At 35.6% G+C, this 21,350-nt stretch overlaps 1 protein-coding gene across 4 annotated transcripts in view; it reads left to right on the top strand.

The window, feature by feature from the left end:
- Positions 1-20,364, top strand: part of CROT (carnitine O-octanoyltransferase) — a 43,333-nt gene extending 22,969 nt beyond the window's left edge. For all 4 annotated transcript variants that reach the window (XM_069462693.1, XM_069462691.1, XM_069462690.1 and 1 more), the window contains exons 8-18: positions 1,259-1,352; positions 1,468-1,593; positions 2,998-3,099; positions 7,779-7,862; positions 7,941-8,048; positions 8,278-8,408; positions 16,723-16,846; positions 17,709-17,787; positions 17,879-17,972; positions 18,093-18,212; positions 19,470-20,364. In XM_069462693.1, the coding sequence (XP_069318794.1) occupies positions 1,259-1,352; positions 1,468-1,593; positions 2,998-3,099; positions 7,779-7,862; positions 7,941-8,048; positions 8,278-8,408; positions 16,723-16,846; positions 17,709-17,787; positions 17,879-17,972; positions 18,093-18,212; positions 19,470-19,590 (1,183 nt within the window). In that variant the 3' untranslated portion in view covers positions 19,591-20,364. The remainder of the gene's footprint in view (positions 1-1,258; positions 1,353-1,467; positions 1,594-2,997; positions 3,100-7,778; positions 7,863-7,940; positions 8,049-8,277; positions 8,409-16,722; positions 16,847-17,708; positions 17,788-17,878; positions 17,973-18,092; positions 18,213-19,469) is intronic.
- The last annotated feature ends 986 nt before the right edge of the window (positions 20,365-21,350 follow it).

The raw sequence follows: 21,350 nt of genomic DNA, 5'->3' as shown, positions 1-21,350 counted from the left end.
TGTAAAATGAGTGTGAAAATGGTCATTTCAGGGAGCAGGGAGAAGTTTCATAGTCAAAACTGGTGCATGCAGATGGTAAGGAAAGGGTAGTAATAAGTAGCATATGGGAAAAAACAGTGAGGTAGATTTTATTTGGAAATTCAGAATTTGTGCTAGTTACTATGTCCACCAAGTAGCCAAAAACTGCAAGGGCTTTATAACTGGAGTAAAATCAGTAGTTAGCAAAGACAAGTAAGTAGGAAGAGAGGCAAGGCAAGTTGTTCTCACCACAGATGCAGATTGGTGAAGAAACCCTCATCTGTTCCACAGGACACCATTAATTTGCAAATAAAAGGGGCTGATTTTGCAGCAAGGAAATTTCTTCATCAGTGTTACAGATATAATTAACAAATATACAAATTTGTACAAATCGATAGCTGTGTTTTTTCCAAGTTTGAATGATGAAACCACAAATAAGGGATGGCTACTAGTGATGTTTTTTGACCATTTATTAAGCTACCTTAGTTTGCTTTCCAAGGAATCTTTGGAAGCTTTTAAATTGAAGTAATTTCTTAGTGTGTGCCATGAATAAGTAGGGCTAAAACTAAAGCTCTGTGGATTTTTGACTGATGAAAATTTATTTCTTTATGGAAGAACCCTGCTATTTAGCTGCTGTATGTTTAAAGAGACATGAAACTCATCAGACTGGGACCATAGAATGATATGGGAGGCAATAGTTTATCCTCAGCTAATAGTGTCTTTAAAATATAATGGTTAGAGGTAAAAAAAAAAAAAAGGCCCATGTGAAAACATTTAACACATGATACTTGTGTTTTTTGAGTAAAACATATTGATTGGGTATGCAAAAAGTCCTCTCATTAAGTATATATGCACATAGTTTTTAGTTAGATATGATGTACATAATATTTGTGAGATTGATTACTGGGATATTTTCCAAGTTCTCCATTGTAAAGGGTATTTACTTGGAATCTGGAAGTGCATGCACATTTTCAAAGTATAAATAAATATCAGACAAACTCAAATTTATTTACTTAAGTTATTGTCTGGTATACTTTTTGTGTTAATAAAACACATAATCATCTTTCTAAAAAAAAAAGATGTGATATAGGAACTCTATTGCTGTTGAGGTCATAATTGATTTCTTTGGGTATATATCAAAACATTTAAATACTGATCAATGTTATAACCTGTTAAAGTCCAAGGTAGCTCCTATCTGCATATGCATTCTTTGAATCCTCTTTCTTTAATCTTTCATAAGACAGTTGACGTACATCCACAAGAAGTGCCACAGTGAACCTGATGGACCTGGGATAGCAGCATTAACTAGCGAGGAGCGAACTCAGTGGGCTAAGGTTATGATTTACACTTTTCTTAATGAATCTTTTCTCTAACAAACTCTTTTTGAGATTTTTCTGGATATATTGTATTTAAATTGTAACATGTAATCATTATCTTCTTACCCTTTAGGCACGAGAGCATCTGATTGGTCTTGATCCAGAGAACTTCATTTCATTGGAAAAAATTCAGAGCAGCTTACTGGTATATTCCATGGAGGATAGCAGTCCACATGTAACATCAGAAGATTATTCTCAGGTACTCAACTATCTTGTTCTGTTTTTTTTCTCGTAAATTTTTCTGGAGGACTCTTATGTGTAATGAACATGAAATTTTTTTCTTTTTTTATATTCAGGATCCTAAAACTTTTACTTATGAAATATATATGTACCAAATTGAAGCTTATACATAGATAGTGCTTTGTAAATACTTGCCACATTGTTTAGGATTATTTAGATATATTTTTTACTTTGTTTAAAGAAATATAACCATTGTTTATGTATCCCATGTCAGAGTTTCTCAACCTTTTCATTGATGGTCTACATAGAAAATTTGTACAGAACACTGGGTTAAATTAACTTTTCTTGCCAAAGGTGACATGAGAATCTACGTATAACCCACACCAGTGTATCTTGATATCTTGGTTGGGAGGGTGTGCCCTACCAATTGTATCACCCTAGTACGTAATTTATTATATCATTTGATTTTATCAAACACACTGACTTCAGTGAGTTTAAGGGTAAATGTGGCCTTACTTTTGTGTTCTTCCCCCCACCCCTGGGTCATATTTCCTTTCCTGGGAAATAAAAAAAGGTAGTAATTATATTAATAGAAGTCACATAGTCTTTTGGAAACACTTAAATTGTTTTATAATGCATTCATCAATATTAAATAATAAGAAAAAATTATCCAGGATAATTTTTTTCAAGGATTGAAAAGCCTTGTAGCTAGAAAACAACTTTATTTATTTTTTTGGGATGGGAAGAGAATCACCAAACTTCTTAAGGAAGAACATGTTTTAATGCAGTGTTGTTCAAACTGTTTTGACCATAATCTGTAGTTACAAATATATTTAGATTGCAGCCCACTATATATACACACATGTGCGTGCATGTATACACACATATATATAACAGAAGTTTCACAAAACAGTAATTACTTTTACTCTCTGTGATGCATTCTGATATTGCTATTCTATTTTTATTCTAATTTTTTTGGTAAAGAATATTGATTATGATGCACTAATTAATTTTATGACTCACTGATAGGCCAAAACCTATAGTTTGAAAAACAAGTTTAGTGGAATATGAATTCTTAAAATATTCTCCCCCTAACTAGACTTTAATGTACTTATCAAGATCTCTCATATTATCCAAGTTACAAAAGTTTTGTTCTTTCATTTGTATGTTTTCTAAACATTCATGAATATTGTCCCAGTATTCTCATTTCTATTAATAGTAGAATTTTCTGAACTTGAGATTTTGAGAAACAGCTAAAGTCAGGGCCAGAATTACTCTCTTGAATATAACTATATTATCATTTTATTAAATCTGGTTCACCTGAAGAAGAAAGGTGATATGATCTATATGTGTTTAAGATGTAAATACTTTACAAACCAATGTTAAAAATCCTTTTAATTTGGAAAAATTAAATTTATTTTAGATAACTGCAATGGCCCTTATTGGAGATCCAACAGTACGCTGGGGTGACAAATCCTATAACTTGATTTCATTTTCTAATGGAGTATTTGGTAGTTGTTGTGATGTAAGTAAACTGTTCAAGTTTTTTTTTTTTCCTTTTAATCTTTTAGCTTAATTTAATGCCAGTAAACCACAAATAGTTATGCTGTGCTGTAGTGTAGTATAAATAAACACTAATTTAGTTTTATGGCCTTATAATAAAAAACTTGAGTTATGAATTCTCAGTAAAAGTAGAATGTTATTTTCTTCTGTAGTAAGCTCAACAGTTTGGTGTGTACTGTATCTGCAAAATGGAATTTCCCTGTAATATTTATATAGTATAGGCTCTTAAAACCCACTGTTAACCTGCTTGCTGAGAATACCTATTTTAAAAGATATTCTGTGGCATTACACGTAAGTTCTGTGCACAGGGAAATGTATATGGATATATTTCTAGATTTCAAGGTTTATCTAGTAACTATTTTCTTAAAATTTCATGTGCTCTTTGGAACTGTGGTTATTAAAATGTCTGGCAGTTACTATCATTGGTGACCTTCCTCATAAAAAATAAACAGGCCGGGTGTGGTGGCTCACGCCAATCCTAGCACTCTGGGAGGCCAAGGCGGGTGGATCACTCGAGGTCAGGAGTTCGAGACCAGAAAGAGTGAGACCCCGTCTCTACTAAAAATAGAAAGAAATTAGCTGGCCAACTAAAATATATATAGAAAAAAAAATTAGCCGGGCATGGTGGCGCATGCCTGTAGTCCCAGCTACTCGGGAGGCCGAGGCAGTAGGATTGCTTAAGCCCAGGAGTTTGAGGTTGCTGTGAGCTAGGCTGACGCCACGGCACTCACTCTAGCCCGGACAACAAAGCGAGACTCTGTCTCAAAAAAATAAATAAATAAAAATAAAAAACAACTTTTCTTGTTTCTCTTCTGTTTTCCTCCATGGTCATCTTTACTAGCTGCATCTTGTAACTTTCTGGTAGGCATTCAGGAGGTCTGTGAACCAAGAACACTTTAAAAACAAAAGTTCATGGGGGTGGGGAAAAAAAATACAACAAAAGTTCAGTAGTTACATTAATCAGTGTTCAGTTTTAGGTGATAGTAACTTAAATAAAATTGGCATAAACTTAATGAGATACTTATTGGCATAGGGTTACAGCTAAATTTGCGTAAGGCTGACTTCCATTGTCCAAATGCTTTCATTAGCAATCTCTCTGTCCCCATTTTTTTTATATTACTTTCCTCTGTTTGGCTTCACTTTCAGATAGACTGCCCAATGTGATTGTTGTACCTACAGTCAGTCTCATGTCTTCATAGCTTAGTGACTGCCATGGAAATAGCCAGCTTCTTTTTCCAATGGTTCCAGCAAAAGGCCTGGGAATAATGCTTGGTTGTGATTGGCCTATGTGAATCATGTGCCCATCTGGGAACCTAGTGGGTAGAATCAGTCTCATTCAGACCACTACAGAGTGGTGTGGTGGTTGCCTGAAGAACAACAAAGTAGCTGTTATTTCAGAAGGTGGATTGGTTGATGAGCAGGTGCTAAAACTAAATGTCTATTATAGTAGCTCACCAGAACTACAGTGAAAGGTTACCATGAGTCATTTTGAAGATTTGTGTTCTTTACTCTTCCTTTGAGTCTACTGTTGACTATTTGTTAATTTTCTAGTTTTCTTCTTTCCAGCTCCTTATTTGATTCTCTTTGACCTTCTTCAGTCTAATTTATATCTTTCCTATTCCATGTAAACTATCCTTTGTAAGGTACTTAGCTGCCTCCTGTCTTCTTCCCTCAATTTCTCTTTGACCTGTCAGCTGCAGACACTCTTTTTTTAATTTAAAAATTTTTTTAGAGACAGGGGCTTGCACTTTCACCCAGGTTGGAGTGCAGTGGCCATAACACAGCTGCAGGAAGCCCTCCTGTGGCCTCAGGAAAGGCTGTACCCGGTGTTTGCCACAGCCAGTTGGCTGGAGGTCAAATCAGCCTAGTGACTTCTTGTACCTTGGGGCTACACTTGACTCCTTGCTCTGTCCCTGCTCACCAGGTGACCAGGCAGAGCGACTGCATCTCACAATAGGATATAATAGTAGCCCCTCTCAGAGGATCTGTGAGGCTTAAGAGAAATGTGTGCAAAAAAGTACTAACTAACCAAAAGCCTCATACAAGTGTCTGTTAATCAGAAGAATGTACCAGTCATAGCAGGAAAATCCCAAATGAGCTTTCTGTCTACTGCCACTGCTGAGCCTTTATAGAAACACATTGTGGCAGCTAATGAAGAGAAAAAAGGCTAAAAATGCAGAAAACTGCAGTGAAAGGAAAATATATAAGTGGATTATCTAATTTATAATATCTAATTGTTAAAAAAGTTCAACTCATAAAGTAGTTAATTATGCTGGCTTTGAGATAGTGTTTAAAAGTTAAATCTGTTGATCTTTGAACACATTCAGTCTTCCACTCTACCTACCATGTTTATTGCTGGTTAACTTTCAACATCAAAAGAATGAAAAAAAAGAGATAGTGTTTAAAAGTTAAATCTGTTGATCTTTGAACACATTCAGTCTTCCACTCTACCTACCATGTTTGTTGCTGGTTAACTTTCAACATCAAAAGAATGAAAAAAAATTCCCCCATTCATATACATATGAATTATATCTAACAAATTTAGCTGATATAGTTCTAGTCTTATAAACTACCATAGTGGAGAGATTTCAAAAGCAGTTTTTAAAAAGGACATTTAATTTTGTTTCATAGAAATAGCCATAGAATGAGAAATAAACACACACACATTCACATGTGTTTAGTTGTTGCCCAGTACATCTTAGCCAATGAACTGCCTCTCATAATTAAAAAATGAACCTATAAAAATTCATGCATATCCATGATGGGATTACAGTCAAGCAAACATCATGTTGCCAGGTCCTGGTTTCCATATGAATCCAAAAGATTGAGCAGAAAGGCAGAATTTTCCCCAACACACTGCATGATTGACTTTATATATGCTCTGGATAACTCTGGAGACAAGACAACATCTCTTGAGTGGGTCTGCCTTCATAGCAGATCTGATATACTACAGTAAAGAATAGAAACTTGTTCACCAGTCCCTTCTGCTTGAGGATGCGGTACACTTTAGTGGAAGTCTGAGGTCCGTGCAGCTTCTGCCGGTTCAGCATGTCCTTCTCTAATTCTTCAATGGTCTTCGCAATTCTGGCAAATGCCTCACGTACCCTGTGGCTCTGCCCTCTGTAGCAGGTGGTGATCAGGTCAGCCACCCCGCAGCTGTCTAGGACTCTAGGAAGGTGGCTGTGGACACCTGGCCCTTGCAGGAGATCCTGGCAAAAGCAATCATTTGTAAAGGAATTTTTTACCATTGCACAGCTAGGAAGTGGTGGGGTTTGGATTCAGAACCAAAGCCTACATTCTTAAACACTATGTTACACATATTGCCTCCTTATTAGTGAAGAAAAGGAAAGGTAAAAATTATTTGAACAAAGAAAGCATGAGGAAAGCATTGGAGTTTTTCAGATTTCCTAACTTTTTAAAGGAATTATTAGCTTTCTATCAGGGGATAGGTGGATAGAATTATAAGTCAGAGACTTATATCCTTCATTCTTGCTATTTCTTACTGGTTCCAGTAGAATAGTTAGAAATCGATACTGTTGTCTTAAATAAATATATGTGATAATATATGAAAATTCTATGTAAAATTACTACACAGTTGTGAGATGTGGTTAGAAAATGGATTTATAGTGACCTTTGAGTCTTGTTATATGTGCTGTTGCTGGTGGATGAACTGCTTGTACATCTTATAGCGACCTCTCCCAAGAGTCTTCCCTGATGATGTAGCTGCTACATAGTTGGTAACAATAAACTGTGCTTCTAGGCTTCATTGGGCCATGATTTAGGGCAGCAGTGCTATAGTGTTAGGGTTACATTTAAGATACCGAGTTACTCCTCTGAAATTGGGCCCATATCTCCAGCCTTTCCTTCTTTCCCTCCAAGACTTGCAGTAGTAATACATTCAGTTCATGAATGACAACTGTATATAATGTAAAGTAGTAGCTGTAAGAGAAGGAACCAGCTGATATAATTGTTGTCAAAGGAACATGGGGAAAATAAGGGCAAAAAAAGGTTGTCCTCCAAAATAAATCATGGAAAAATCCACTAACTGCATTTCCTTTCTCCAAATATAGCTGTCAAATCTGTAATACCCCTGTAATATTAGCCCGTCTTTCTCACATTTCTTAAACAGTGACAATTATTTATGCCATATCTGGACACTCTTGTGGAGATATATACACAAAATAGTTATGCCTTCTAACCATTCTCTAGTAGCCTATGTCTTTATCTAAAGAAGTTTGTGCCCATCCTAAATGCCTTCGGATGGTCTCCCATCCCAGTCTGCTTTTCCACGCTGTTCTTCAAATTCCTGAACACCCTAGCACTGCATACACTTGCTTTGACTTCTAGTAAAAATAGCAATTTCTGTAGATTGTTCATGTTTACTTTACACACCCACAATGACCCCAAGAGCCTCAATTAGATGCTTCCAACTTCAAACATTTTTTCTTTTTTCAAAATATAAAACACAGCAGTTACACTATATACTGTAGGGTATCCTATATCTTTATCAGTAGGAGGTGAGTGATTTGAGGGTTCTATACTGTATTATCTGTTAAGAGTGGAAGCAAAGTGAAAATAAAATATGGGATCAGGTTTTAAGTTGACATAAAGTCTTCAAAATCTTGTGTATTTTCGTTTTAGCATGCTCCTTTTGATGCAATGGTTTTGGTGAATGTCACCTATTATGTGGATGAGAACATTTTGGAGAATGAAGGAAGATGGAAGGTAGAATAAATACTTCATCTTTTTTCCCCTAAAAAGACTTTTATAGATAAAATATTGTTAAGTCTTTCCTGTTTTCAGGGTTCAGAAAAAGTACGGGACATACCACTTCCAGAGGAGCTTGTTTTCACTGTGGATGAGAAAGTATTAAATGACATCAACCAAGCTAAAGCCCAGTATCTCAAAGAGGTAGATTTTTCACTTTTCTCTTAAATAATAATGCTTTCTCTTTTAATAAAATTTATAAAAATTTGTCCGTCATTCAAACGTGTCAGCATAAAACATTTTAAAATTATAGCTTTAGTGCCTTTAATTCCTTATGTCTGATGGTTACTTTAATGCAGATAATAATTTGGTTCTGTTTGGTGTATCCTTTTTAGTTGATTTTTCACTATTCCCATTTAATTCTCTTTGTTAGGCATCTGATGTACAAATTGTGGCATATGCTTTTACATCTTTTGGCAAAAAGCTTATCAAGAAGCAGCAGCTTCACCCTGATACGTTTATTCAGCTTGCACTTCAGCTGGCCTATTACAGACTTCATGGACGGTAAGGACCATTCATTTTCTGTTTCCAGAATCTTGAAGTCCAAGGGTCAATAGCTATTCGATCCTAACTCCTCAGTGTTTTTGGTTACTTCTTTTCCAACTGCACTGTGTCCTACTTTGTACTTCTATCAAAAGTATATTGGAGTTTTGATCCGTGACAGTGTCACAGTTTTTTCTTGATACCTTATCACAGTATTCACTTGATACTTATGAGATGCCTGTTCTCTTCTATGAGATGGTTTGTCATTTTTTGGCATTCAAATGACTTGGTTTTCTTGTAACCTCAGTTTTCCTATGAGTTTCATGAAAAGTTAAGATTTTGTAGATTATTTAGCCTTTACTCATTTTTAGGATAGGAGAGACATTATGTTGTGACTTTCTAATACATCTTAAGCAGAAATGAAAGCCCTTCAATCTTGTTTTTTTCCTAAATTGATATATAAATAATAATTGTACGTATTTATGGGGTACATATGATATTTTTAATGCATGCATACAATGTGTAATGTTCAAATCAAGGTGATTGGGATATCAACTACTGCAATCATTTAACATTTCTTCATGTAGGGAATGTTCCAAAATCTAGCTGTTTTGAAATATATAATAAATTGTTAACTATAGTCACCCTACTGTGCTGTCAAACACTAGAACTTATTCCTTCTACGTAACTGTAGTATTATACCCATTAACCAATCTCTCTTCGTTCTCCCCTCACCCCTACCCTTGCCAACCTCTATTAGCCACCATTCTACCTTTCACCTCCTCCATGAGATCAATTTTTTTAACTCCCACATATAAGTGAGAACATGAGATATTTGTCTTTATGTGCCTGGCTTATTTTACTTAATATAGTGTCCTCCAGGCTCATCCATGTTGCTGTAAATGACAGGATTTCATTCTTTTTTTTTTTTATGGCTGAATAATGCATTTATCCATTCATCCATTTATGGACACTTAGGTTGGTTCTATATCTGGGCTATTGTGAATAGTGCTACAATAAACATGTGAGTGCAGCTATCTCTTTGACATACTGATTTCCTTTCTTTTGAATATATACTAAGCAGTGGGATTGCAGAATCATACAGCATTTCTATTGCTGGTTTCTGAAGGAAACTCCATACTGTTTTCCATAATGGCTATACGGATTTTTATATTCCCACCAACAGTATATGAGAGTTCCCTTTCCTCTGCATCCTTGTCAGCATTTGTTTTTGGTAATAGCCATTTTAACTGGAGAGAGATGATATGTCATTGTAGTTTTGATGTGCATTTCCCTGATCATTAGTGATGTTGAGCATTTATTCATTTATCTGTTGGCTATTTGTATGTCTTCTTTTGAAAAATATCTACTCAGATCATTTGCCCATTTTTTAAATTGGGTTATTGTCTTTTGCTATTGAATTGTTTGAGTTCCTTACATATTCTTATTACTAATCCCTTGTCAGATGGATAGTTTGCAAATATTATCTTCCATTCTGTAGTTGTCCCTTCACTCTGTTGATTGTTTCTTTTGCTATGCAGAAGCTTTTGAACTTGATATAATCCCATTTGTCTATTTTTGCTTTTGTTGCCTATGCTTTTGATGTCACCCAAAAACTCCTTGCCCAATGTCCTGAAGCATTTCCCCAGTGTTTTCCTTCTATTAGTTTCATAGTTTCAGGTCTTATATTTAAGTCTTAATCCATTTTGATTTGATTTTTGTATATGGTGAGAGATAAGGATCTAGGTTTATTCTTTTGCATGTGGACATCCAGTTTTCCCAGGATCAGTTATTTAAGAGACTCTTGTTTCCCCAGTGTATATTCTTCATGCCTTTGTCTAAAAGGAGTTGGCTATAAATATGTGTATTTATCTCTGAGTTTTCTGTTCTGTTCCATTGGTCTGTATGTCTGTTTTTATGCCAGTACCATGCTGTTCTGGTTACTATAGCTTTGTTTACATATATAGATATATATATTGAACTCGGGTAATGTGATGCCTCCAACTTTGTTCTTTTTTTTTCAGGATTTCTTTTGGCTATTCTGGGTCTTTTATGGTTTCATGTGAGTTTTTGGATTGTTTTTTTGTATTTCTGTGAAGAGTGTCATTGGTGTTTTGATGGGGATTGTGTTGAATCTACAGATTGCTCTGGGTAGTATGGACATTTTAACAATAGTAATTCTTCTAGTCAATGACCATGGGATTTCATTCCATTTTTTTTTTTTTTTTTGTATTGTCTTCAATTTCTTTTATCAGTGTTTTATAGTTTTCCTTATATAGATCTTTTACTACTTTGGTTAAATTAATTCCTAGGTAGTCTATTTTACTTGTAGCTATTGTAAATGGGATTGCCTTTTTTGATTTTTTTTTTTTCAGCTAATTTGATGTTGGCATGTAGAAATGCTGCTGATTTTTGCATGTTGATTTTGTATCCTGAAACTTTACTGAATTCATTTATCACTTCTAACAGTTTTTGGTGGCATCTTTAGGCTTTTTAAAATATAAGGTCATGTTATTTGCAAACAAGGACAATTTCACTTCTTCCTTTCCAATTTGGATCCTCTTTATTTCTTTCTCTTGCCTAATTGCTTTGGCTAGGACTTCTAGTGCTATGTTGCATAAAAGTGCTAAAAGTGGGCTGCTTTGGCTTGATCCAGATCTGAAAGGAAAGGCTTTCAACTTTTCCACATTCAGTATGATGTTAGCTGTAGGTTTGTCTTATATGGCCATTGATATTTGGAGGTATAATTCCTTCTTTACCCAGTTTATTGATATATTTTATCATGAAAGATGATGAATTTTATCACATGGTTTTCCATAATGTGTTGAAGTGATCATATGGTTTTTGTCCTTCATTCTGTTGATATGATAAATTAAGCTTATTGATTTGTATATGTTGAACCATCTTTGCATCACTGGGATGAATCCAACTTGATCGTAGTGATTGATCTTTTTAATATGTTGTTTAATTAAGTTTGCTAGTATTGTTGAGGATTTTTGCATCTATGTTCATCAAAGATACTGGCCTGTAGTTTACTTTTTTGTTGTGTCCTCATCTGTTTTTGGAATCAGGATAATGCTGGCCTCGTAGAATGAGTTTGGAAGTATTCCCTTCTCTTCAATTTTTTAGAATAGTTTGAGTAGAATTGGTATTAGTTCTTTAAATGTTTGGTAGAATTCAGCAGTGAAGGCATCAGGTCTTATTAAGCTTTTCCTTGATAAGAGCCATTTTATTGCTTTGATTTCATTACTTGTTATTGGTTTGTTAAGGTTTTCTGTTTCTTTATGGTTCAATCTTAGTAGGTTGTATGTGTCTAGGAATTTATCCATTTATTCCAGGTTTTCCATTTTGTTGGCATATAGGTATAATAGTCTATGATTATCCTTTGTATTTCTGTGGTATTAGTTGTAATGTCATCTTTCTGTCTCTTATTTATTTTGCTTATTTAGGCATTTTGCTTTTTTCTTATTCCAGCTAAAGGTTTGTAAATTTTGCTTACCTTTTCAAAAAACCAACTTTTCCATTATTGATATTTTCTATTTTTTTTTTTCTTGAGTCAGATTTGGTAGTTTGTGTCTCAAAATATATCCCTTTCATTTAGGTTATATAATTTATTGGCATACAGTTTCTTACAGTATTCTTTTATAATCCTTTTTATTTCTGTAAAGTCAGTATTACTGTCTTCTTATTCATAACTGATTTTAGTAATTGGAGTCTTCTCTTTTTTTTCCTTAGTGTAGCTAAATATTTGCCAATTTTGTTGATAATTTTAAAAAAAACAAATTTTTGTTTCATTGATTTTTCTCAATTTTTCTACTCTATTTTGTTTGTCCCCACTCCAATCTTTATCATTTTCTTCCTTCTGTTAGCTTTTGATTTAGTTTGAATTTCTTTTTTCTAGTTCCTTAATATGGTCACTTAGCTTATTGATTGAGATTTTTCTTCTTTTTTTCATGTAAGCATTTAAAGCTATAAATTTTCTTCTGAATACTACTTTTGCTGCAACTCATACCTTTGGGTATGTTGTATTTTTGTTTTTGTTCATCTCAAGGAATTTTCTAGTGTCACTTGTGATTTCTTAGTTGACCAATTGGTTGTTTAAGAGTGTGTTATTTAATTTCTACGTATTTGTGAATTTTCCAGTTTTTCTTTTATTGATTTCTAGCTTCATTCCATTTTCACTGAAGAAGATACTTTGTATGATTTCAATCTTTGTAAATTTATTGACTTGTTTTGAGGCCTAATATATAATCTATCCTGAAGAATGTTTCATTTTCACTTGAGAAAGTGAAAATTCACTTCACTTCATTTTCACTTTGTATTCTACAGTAGTTGGGTGGCATGTTCTATGTTTGTTGGGTCTAATTATTTATTGCTTTGTTCAAGTTCCCTATTTAATTATTAATCTTCTGTAGAGATTATTCTACCATTATTGAAAGTTGGATGTTGAAGTTTCCAACTATTTTTGAAGCTATATTTCTCCCTTCAATTCTGTCAATGCCCATAGAAGGTAGCAAACTAAATTGATAAATGTGGGTGTTCTGACAGCACCGCCAACCAGCCGTTCCCAGGCCTTCCTACTCATTGAGACACAATAGTATTGAAATTAGGCCAAGTAATAATCCCTACAATCTGTTAGTCTTTTTTTAAAGAAGAAGTGAAAATAATTTTAATAATATATTTAATGCAATTGTCTTAGTTCATTTTCTGCTGCCATAACTGAGTGCCTGAGACTGGGTAATTTATAAAGAAAAGAAATTTATTTCTTACAGTTCTGGAGGCTGGAAAGTCTAAGAGCATGACATTAGCATCTGCTTGGCTTCTCATGAGGGCCTTCTTGCTGCTTCATAACATGGCAGGAGACATCACATGGTGAGAGGGCAAAAGCATTCCAGCTCAGATCTCTCTTCCTCTTTTTATAAAGCTACCACTCCCATCATGGGGGTCATACTCTGATGACCTTGTCTAAACCTAATTACTCCCCAAAGGCCCCATGTCCAAATGCCATCAACATTATTCTAGGGATTAAGTTTCCAACATATGACATGTTCAAACAGTAGCACCAGCATATCGAAATATTACTTCAATTTATAAACAATATAAAAATTAATGAGATATTTTCCCTTTTTTGCAATAAATCTTCAAAATCCAGTGTCCATTTTATACTTATAGTACACCTCAAATTGGACTAGCTACATTTCATATGTTAATATATATGGTTAATAACTACAGTATTAGCACATTCATTGTCTTTTAAAGGGCACAGTTGCCCCCAGTTGAGATTTGGCAATGTCTGGAGACATGTTTTGTTGTCACAACTTGGGGAGAAGGTGCTATTGGCATTTAGCGAGTGGAGACCAGGGATGTTGATAACCATCTTACAGTGTGCTGGACAGTCTCCCAACAAAAAAATTTAGTCTAAATGTCACTAGTGCCAAGAAGATTTTCTTTATCTTATGGTGGGCAGTTAGAGTATTTTATTTTATTTTATTTTATCTTAATCCAGTCAGGGATTGTATTGGTTCTAGGCTGAATTTTAGAGTCTTTTAGTCTGATCTATTTCTATTTGTCATAAAGTCCTAGGGTGTTTAACAGGGTCCTCCTACTGTAACTCTTAATTTTTATCTTCTTAAAACCATGAAACAACTGATTGCTTCAGTTATCTTCGGAGCCTGTAAGCAACCTTGGTCTCTCCCCCTTGCATCCTGCTCCATTTGCCAGTCAGCAAATGCCTGAGGGAAGAGCAGCTCAGACTGTCAGGCTCATATCTCTGGGCTTCCCTCTTTATCTGAGATCCTGGCCTCTCACATCCTGGTTGCCAGTGTTAGCCCTAAACTCTAACTTTTCTTTCAACAGCTTCATGAAATTACTGAAAGCCCTGTTCAATGTCTTTGGCTCTTGGCAGTAATTTTCTGTTCAGTTTCTCAGCCTTTCTGCTTACGGATCTTACGAAACATCAGATTCCCCGAGGGGGGAAAAGCTGCATTAAATGAGGTGCCTCACTTCAAAGAGTTGCTCTTCTCACTGGATCTTGGCCCTTACATCTTGAATGCCTTGACAAGTCTGCAAAGCTTTCAAATAGATAGTTTTTTAATCCAGTTTTCCTTGTTTCTAACTGGACTGGCTTGCTGCTAGCTAGCTCATCATAGCTAGCAGGCATTGCAAATTTCACATAATATTTTTTTTTTTAGACAGGAGGTATGTTTAGATTAGATTCTAAATAAATTTCACACATTGCATTTTATTGATATGTCTCTTAAGTCTTTTTTAACTTTAAGAATCTTTTCCCTCCCTTTTTCTAATTGCATTTTATTTGATGAAGAAACTGGGTCATTTATCCTGTAGAGTTTTCTAAATTTTCCTGATTGTATACCATATTTAACATGTTGTTCAGTCTCCTGTATTTCCTGCCACTTGGTAGAGGTAAAGACTTGGTAAGGATCAATTCTTATTTTTGTTATTTTTTACAACAATAAATCAAACAGTTAATGCTGTTTGCTTTCTATTTCATCTCTTTAGGATTGAGAGTGGGCTCACTCCTCAGCCTGCATCCATTATAAAGTTTCTCCCCAGAATTTTTTTACCTAGTGTTTTAGTAGTCATTGAGGGTTATCGCCAAGATCTATTATTTCATTAAAGGTTACAGAATGGGGATATTTTATTACTCATTTTTATTTTAATTTTTTTTTTAAAGAATGTTATTTTAGTGCCATTTATAAATGTTATTTGCGTTTTCTCCTTCAGGCTTTGAAAGGATACTTTTTCACCCCAGAGTGACAGCAACACTGAGTAGAAGAGGCTCAGTAACTGCTGAGTCCTCCTGGTGCCCGAGTTCAGACCTTTTATTCTCACGCCATTTGATCTCTTTACTTTAAATTCTAACCACCAGGAAAGGAAGAGTGTTTTGCATCTAAAATTGTTATATCATTGTCTAGCCTGGGAAGACAGATATCCCTCTGGGGAACTTCTTAAATAATGCTTCTACTTAATTCTAGTCATTCATGTTCTCTATAAAGGAACTTAAAGGCCAAGGACTCTGTATTATCTATTGCTGTGGAACAAATTACCCCAAAACTCAGTAGCTTAAAACACAAACATTTATGTCACATTTTCTGTGGATCAGTAAATCAGGTGCAGCTTAGCAGGGTACCTCAGACTTAAGGTTTTTCAGGAGGTTGTAGTCAGAGTGTCAGCCAGGGCTGTGTTTTCATCCAAAGGCTCTCCTGAGGGTGGATCTGCTCCCAAGCTCACTCCCATGGTTCTAGGCAGGATTTAGTTCCTCCCTAGCTGGAATCCAGACGGCCTCTATCAGTTTTTTGCCACCTGGGCTTCTCCATAGGGCAGCCTCCAGTATGGTAGCTGGCTTTCCTCAGAGGAGGTAAGAGAGCAAGAGAGAGCTCTCTTTGTAACCTAATTTCAGATGTGACATCCCATCACTTGTGCTGTATGCTCTCCATTAGAAGCAAACCTGATTACAGAACCGGGGATGAACACATAAACATAAAGAAACAAACAGACACACAAAAAACACACACAGACGCGCGAAGACGGTTCAAGGCTGCAGCACTGTAATGTGCCAGTCGTTTTATTTTTGTACTCTCAGCCCGCAGCTACTTTCTGGTGCGTGACCTTCTTTGATGCCTTGATGTAACCTGTTCCATTCGTTAAGAGTGCTTGCTCAAGGGAGGTGAATGTTTGCATCTCAACCTCCTGACCTCATCACTGTGTGCAGACAATGAGACGCCTTGGCTTGTTTGCAAGACCACAGGCCCTTGGCCATCAGTCATAGGGAACAGGTTATATGATCAGCAGGCCATGTGTGGACCTACCGATCATCAACAGACCGTGTGCAGGACCTATTGATCTCTGGCCTCAAAAAGCACGTCCAGTTTCGCTGACTCTGGGCAAAAACCAATTTCCTGCCAACGGGCGAGGGGCTCCTACATAATTTCAGATGTGACATCCCATCACTTGTGCTGTATGCTCTCCATTAGAAGCAAATCGCTAAGTCCAGCCTGCACTCGAAGTGAGGGGTTCCACCAGAGCATAAATAGCAGGAGGCAGGGCTCACTGGGGGGCCATATTAGAGGCTTCCCACCACAGACTGCAGTGTATATACCTGGCAGCAGCCAAGCTTTTGAAACAGCCCGTATTATCAGTATTTTTTGCTCTTTGCTACTGAAATCAGCCTCTTTTTTTATTGAAAGTCTCAACTCTAGTCTGTATATTATAAGGCTTAGTCTCTGAACAAAGCTAGCTTTATTAAGAAACTGTATTTGTAACGACATTAGGACATTTTCTTTCTTATGATACACTCTTAATTTTTTTCTTGTAGCCCTGGTTGTTGCTATGAAACAGCTATGACAAGATACTTTTATCATGGCCGTACAGAGACCATGCGATCATGCACACTAGAAGCAGTCAGGTGGTGTCAGTCCATGCAGGATCCTTCTACTAGCGTGAGTATTGGAAAAGAAAAAACTCAAGAGATTTGTTTAAGTGTTCTAAAGGAACCCTGGCCCTTGAATAACTAACTTCTTTGCTTCAATTCCCCTGAATCATTAAGCTACTTTGAGATATCTTTTCTGAAGTTTTCAAAGCATTTGTTCATTTGCCAGAGAAGTAGGTACTTGGAAAGGCTAAGAAACAGGGAAGACCTAAAAAGAAGCCCATTTGTGTCATTTTCTAGGCAAAGTGTCTTCAGTGCTTTGGATATCCCAGTACTTCTGATCTACCTTTAGAACAACACCAGTAAAGTGCAGAACACCCAAAGTGCCTTTAAAAGGAAGCTTTCCTTGATGTGGTTAAATGTTTCTGAAATCAGATTCTTATTTCATATACTAGAACCAGAACAGTGGTATGTTTTTGTTTTATATCTCTATTTTGAAGAATTTAGACAACAGCATATTTCATTCCCACTGCTATTTTAGTATTACATTTGTTTCTTTAGTTTTGATAGACATAGTTTTGTATATGTTAACATTTTAATTTCATAGAACTGTTTCACTGTCATTTTTGGAGATATGCTTGGTTTTCAAATCCCAGTTGCTTTTGTCTTAACACTTAATGACACTTGAGTACTGTCAACAAGTCCTTATTTTCCTGTTCCAGGAAAGAAATAATCAAGAAGCAGGTATGTAGGGAAGAACAGGCAATAGAAGAATTAAGGAAAAGAGACATAGAAGTGTGGGTCACAGTTCTTCCTAGAGATCATCTTTTCTTTCCCAAATTACCCAAATCCTAATTACAATGAGCTCAGGTTTTTTTTTTTCAGGTGAGTTTTGTACATTTTGTTATTAAAGTGTTTCTTGATTTTTACAGCTTCATGAACGGTGGCAAAAAATGTTACAAGCTTTTACAAAGCATAATAAACTGATGAAAGATTGTTCAGTTGGAAAAGGTACTTATGTTAAAATTATTCTAACTTGGAAAAAAAGGTCTCTCATGTTGAAAACTTTTTTTCTAATTTCATATTTGGGGTTTCATTGCAGGATTTGACCGTCACCTTTTAGGTCTCTTACTCATAGCAAAAGAGGAAGGTCTCCCTGTTCCAGAACTCTTTACAGACCCACTTTTTGCCAAAAGGTAATATAGTGTAGTGTTTTGCAACTTCATTACTTTCTTTTTTCTGAATGTTAAAAGCTTTTCGGAAATAATATAAGCATCTGTAGGCCTAGTAAAATATCCTTTTATTGTGCTACACAGTGGAGGAGGTGGAAATTTTGTTCTCTCAACAAGTCTGCTTGGTTATTTACGAGTCCAAGGACTGGTGGTTCCCATGGTACACAATGGATATGGATTTTTCTACCACATCAGAGATGACAGGTGAGGCTTCTCTTTTTTATTCCTTACTGTGCTATAGAGTAAGAAAGGTATCAAAGTTTTGTTATTTAAATGCCTTCCTACATTATGATTCTGATTATGTTTCATCTATCACTTGCTACATATAACTATTTTTTACCACTGAGGCACTTAATGTGTATTTATGTTTCTCTGTCCTGCTTTTGAGACACATGGCAAATCAGTCCCTAGATGTTTTTGTGCACAACACTGTATCAGGATGACTCACTGATCATATCATCATAATCCCCAAAATTAGTATACTCTTTAACATATTAGTCTATACAAGATATTTTATAGTTTAATTTCAGATAAAATTTTTAAATATATAGTGGTTCATATAGTCATAGACAATACTACTAAGACAAACAAAAGAGACTGGGGAAATCCATTTATATTAAAAAGGAGAGAGTGTTTTACCAATTCATCATTATATACTGGGCCAGCGCATATTTTTATTTTATTCTGCTTAACCTAAAGCACACGTGGAAGATACAACTTACTGTCTTTTTTTAGTGATGTGAAAATTGCATGGTTGTCCAGAAACATTGTATTGCACATTTCAATTTTGAGCCTAATTCATGTGTTGCTGTAGGAACTTGTGAAGGTCTGGAAAGAGGGAGACTAGTTCTAAGAAAGTTATTAGCCCAGTTTCTGCTCTGAGCCCACCAGAAGCCAGGCTTCTCGTCCATTTCCTTCAGCTTCCTGGGGCCACTTTTTTCACTTGCCAGATCTGGGATTTCTTCATCAGGGGGCTCTAGAAGGAGATGGCATGACTTGGTCCCAAGAGTTTCTTTCGTTGACTCTTCTAGAAAAAGCTTTTCTCACCTCTTTTCCTTTTCCTTTTTTTTTTTTTTTTGTGCTATACTTTTCTTTAAAAATAGTTCAAATTTCACTGCAAACAGTAGCATGAATTCATATTCCAACTCCAGTGGCACTTTAGGAAGGAGGTTTTTGTTTTGTTCTGTTTTGAACATAATAGACCTTTCTCCAGAGCATTCTTGGGATCTAGTTAATTTTTTGTTCCCTTTTGTCCCCAGGCTCTAGCCATCTAGCAAATGAGGGGTTCCTATCTATAAATAGACTTTACCTTCAACTGTGTCAGGTTATATTTACATAATGCTAGCAAGAATTGACATTTCATGTATGAACAACGAGATGGAATAAAGGCTCTGGCTCTATTCACCATCATTATTTAGAGCCATTTGTGTAATCTTAACATTTATTATTTATGCTTCACAGGTTTGTTGTGGCCTGTTCAGCCTGGAAATCATGTCTGGAGACTGATGCAGAAAAGCTAGTTCAGCTGACTTTTCGTGCTTTCCATGATATGATACAGCTCATGAACTCTGCTCATCTTTAGAGACTAATCATTTATTAATCACGTACCAAAATATATCATTGAACTGGGTGCTGGGAGTGGGTTGGTGATATGAGATGGGAAGGAATGTTGACTAGTAAACATTACTTTAACAAGTTAAAGGAAACTTAAGTGTAGGAATTAGTGGAATCATGTGCTCTAAATTGATTCTGCCATAGAAGGTAGGAATATTTTTAAGCTTCCTCTGATGCAGCATCAGTGCACATTAAGATATATTGAATATAGAACTATGCACTGTTTAAGCCTCAACAGTGCAAACCTACAAATTTTAATAATGCAAGTCTTACTCTAATTTTTAAATATTTTGTTGGTACTTATATAGGTTATAAATCCTCTCTGAACATCATTGTAGAGTTCATATTTGAGCACTTTAACGTTTTCTAGTTGCCAAAGGGTATGAAATACACGATTGGATGCTAATTTCCCTGAAATCGATGCCTTCTACATTTACCGCAGGGATACAAGCCTATTATGTTTGATGGGAAAGACCACCTCAATTTAATGGTGATCTAAAATAATACTCTTGGACAGAAGAATTAGGTTGTAGGGAGATTGACACCCTCTAATGAATACAAAAACGACTCTAACAACCCATTATAGTATACTGTTGCAATTAGTTTTGTGAATATAAAAGCACTTATATTTAAAATTGTTATAGTAATTTTTTAAAGAGTTAATGTTGAATCAGATTCTCAGAATTTTAGAGTTTTTTCTTCTTGCTGTTCAATTTTGTAGTTTCTACTCAAAAAATAAAATGCCCAAAATCATATAGCTCATTTTGTTTGAATACTGTTTGCTTTCCTTGTACTTTCTGATCTTAATCATATTTTGGTATATAATAACCACCCAAAACCTAGTGTCTTATAAGAATTTATTATTTCTCATGATTTTGGCAGTTGATTATGCCCAGCTAGACAGTTCTGCTGGTCTTGCCTGAGTTTGTTTATATAACTGTAATCATCAGGGTGCTAGGACTGAGGCTAGAAAGTCTACTCCAGTCCTGCTGTCTGGGGAGTTGGTGGCTGGGACTCTTGCTCCTCACATGATCTCTGATTATTCAGTATTCAAGTCTGGGCTTCCTTACTTGACAGTAAGAATGTTCTAAGTCAAAGTGCAAACTGCAAGGTCACTTGAGGCCTAGGTTCTGAAGTCACATGTTACTTCTGCTGCATTCTGTTGGTTAAAACGAGTCGAGGGAAGTCCAGAGTCAAGGGGTGGGGGAAAAGCTACATCTCTCGATAAGAGGAACAAAGTCACTTTATAAAAGAGTGGGCACAGGGAACATAATTTATTTGGGACCATTTTATAGCAATCTACTGCACATTTTAATATAAAGATTATACTTACTGTACTGGTTGTACACATCTTTCTAAAAACATTTTCATATGTTGTGAATATGGTAAGACTAGTTTTTTAATCATTGTTTATACTAACACTTAAGCTCTTTTACACTGTGCCAGGCTCTATCCTGCCAAGTACCAGTACTATTTCTTTGTGAAAACATCCAGAGCTGGCTTCTATGACTTTTGATGCATGCTTCACAGTTGCTATAGAAAAGGAAGATGAAATCTGACCTAAGGACCTTTTTTCCTTACTAGTACAGTTTTGTAAACTAGATAGCCAGGGCACTTAAAATTATTTGGTTTGATTTTGTTTGTTTTTGTTTTTCCTATCTCAGAATATTATGAGGGTACAAATATTTATTACATGGTTGACTCAAGCAGTACAAAAGCAATATGCTG

The sequence above is a fragment of the Eulemur rufifrons genome, chromosome 29 (assembly GCF_041146395.1).
Source record: "Eulemur rufifrons isolate Redbay chromosome 29, OSU_ERuf_1, whole genome shotgun sequence".
Taxonomy (NCBI): Eukaryota; Metazoa; Chordata; class Mammalia; order Primates; family Lemuridae; genus Eulemur; species Eulemur rufifrons.
The sequence above is the reverse complement of the archived record's forward strand: the minus strand, read 5'-3'. Positions and strand labels throughout refer to the sequence as shown.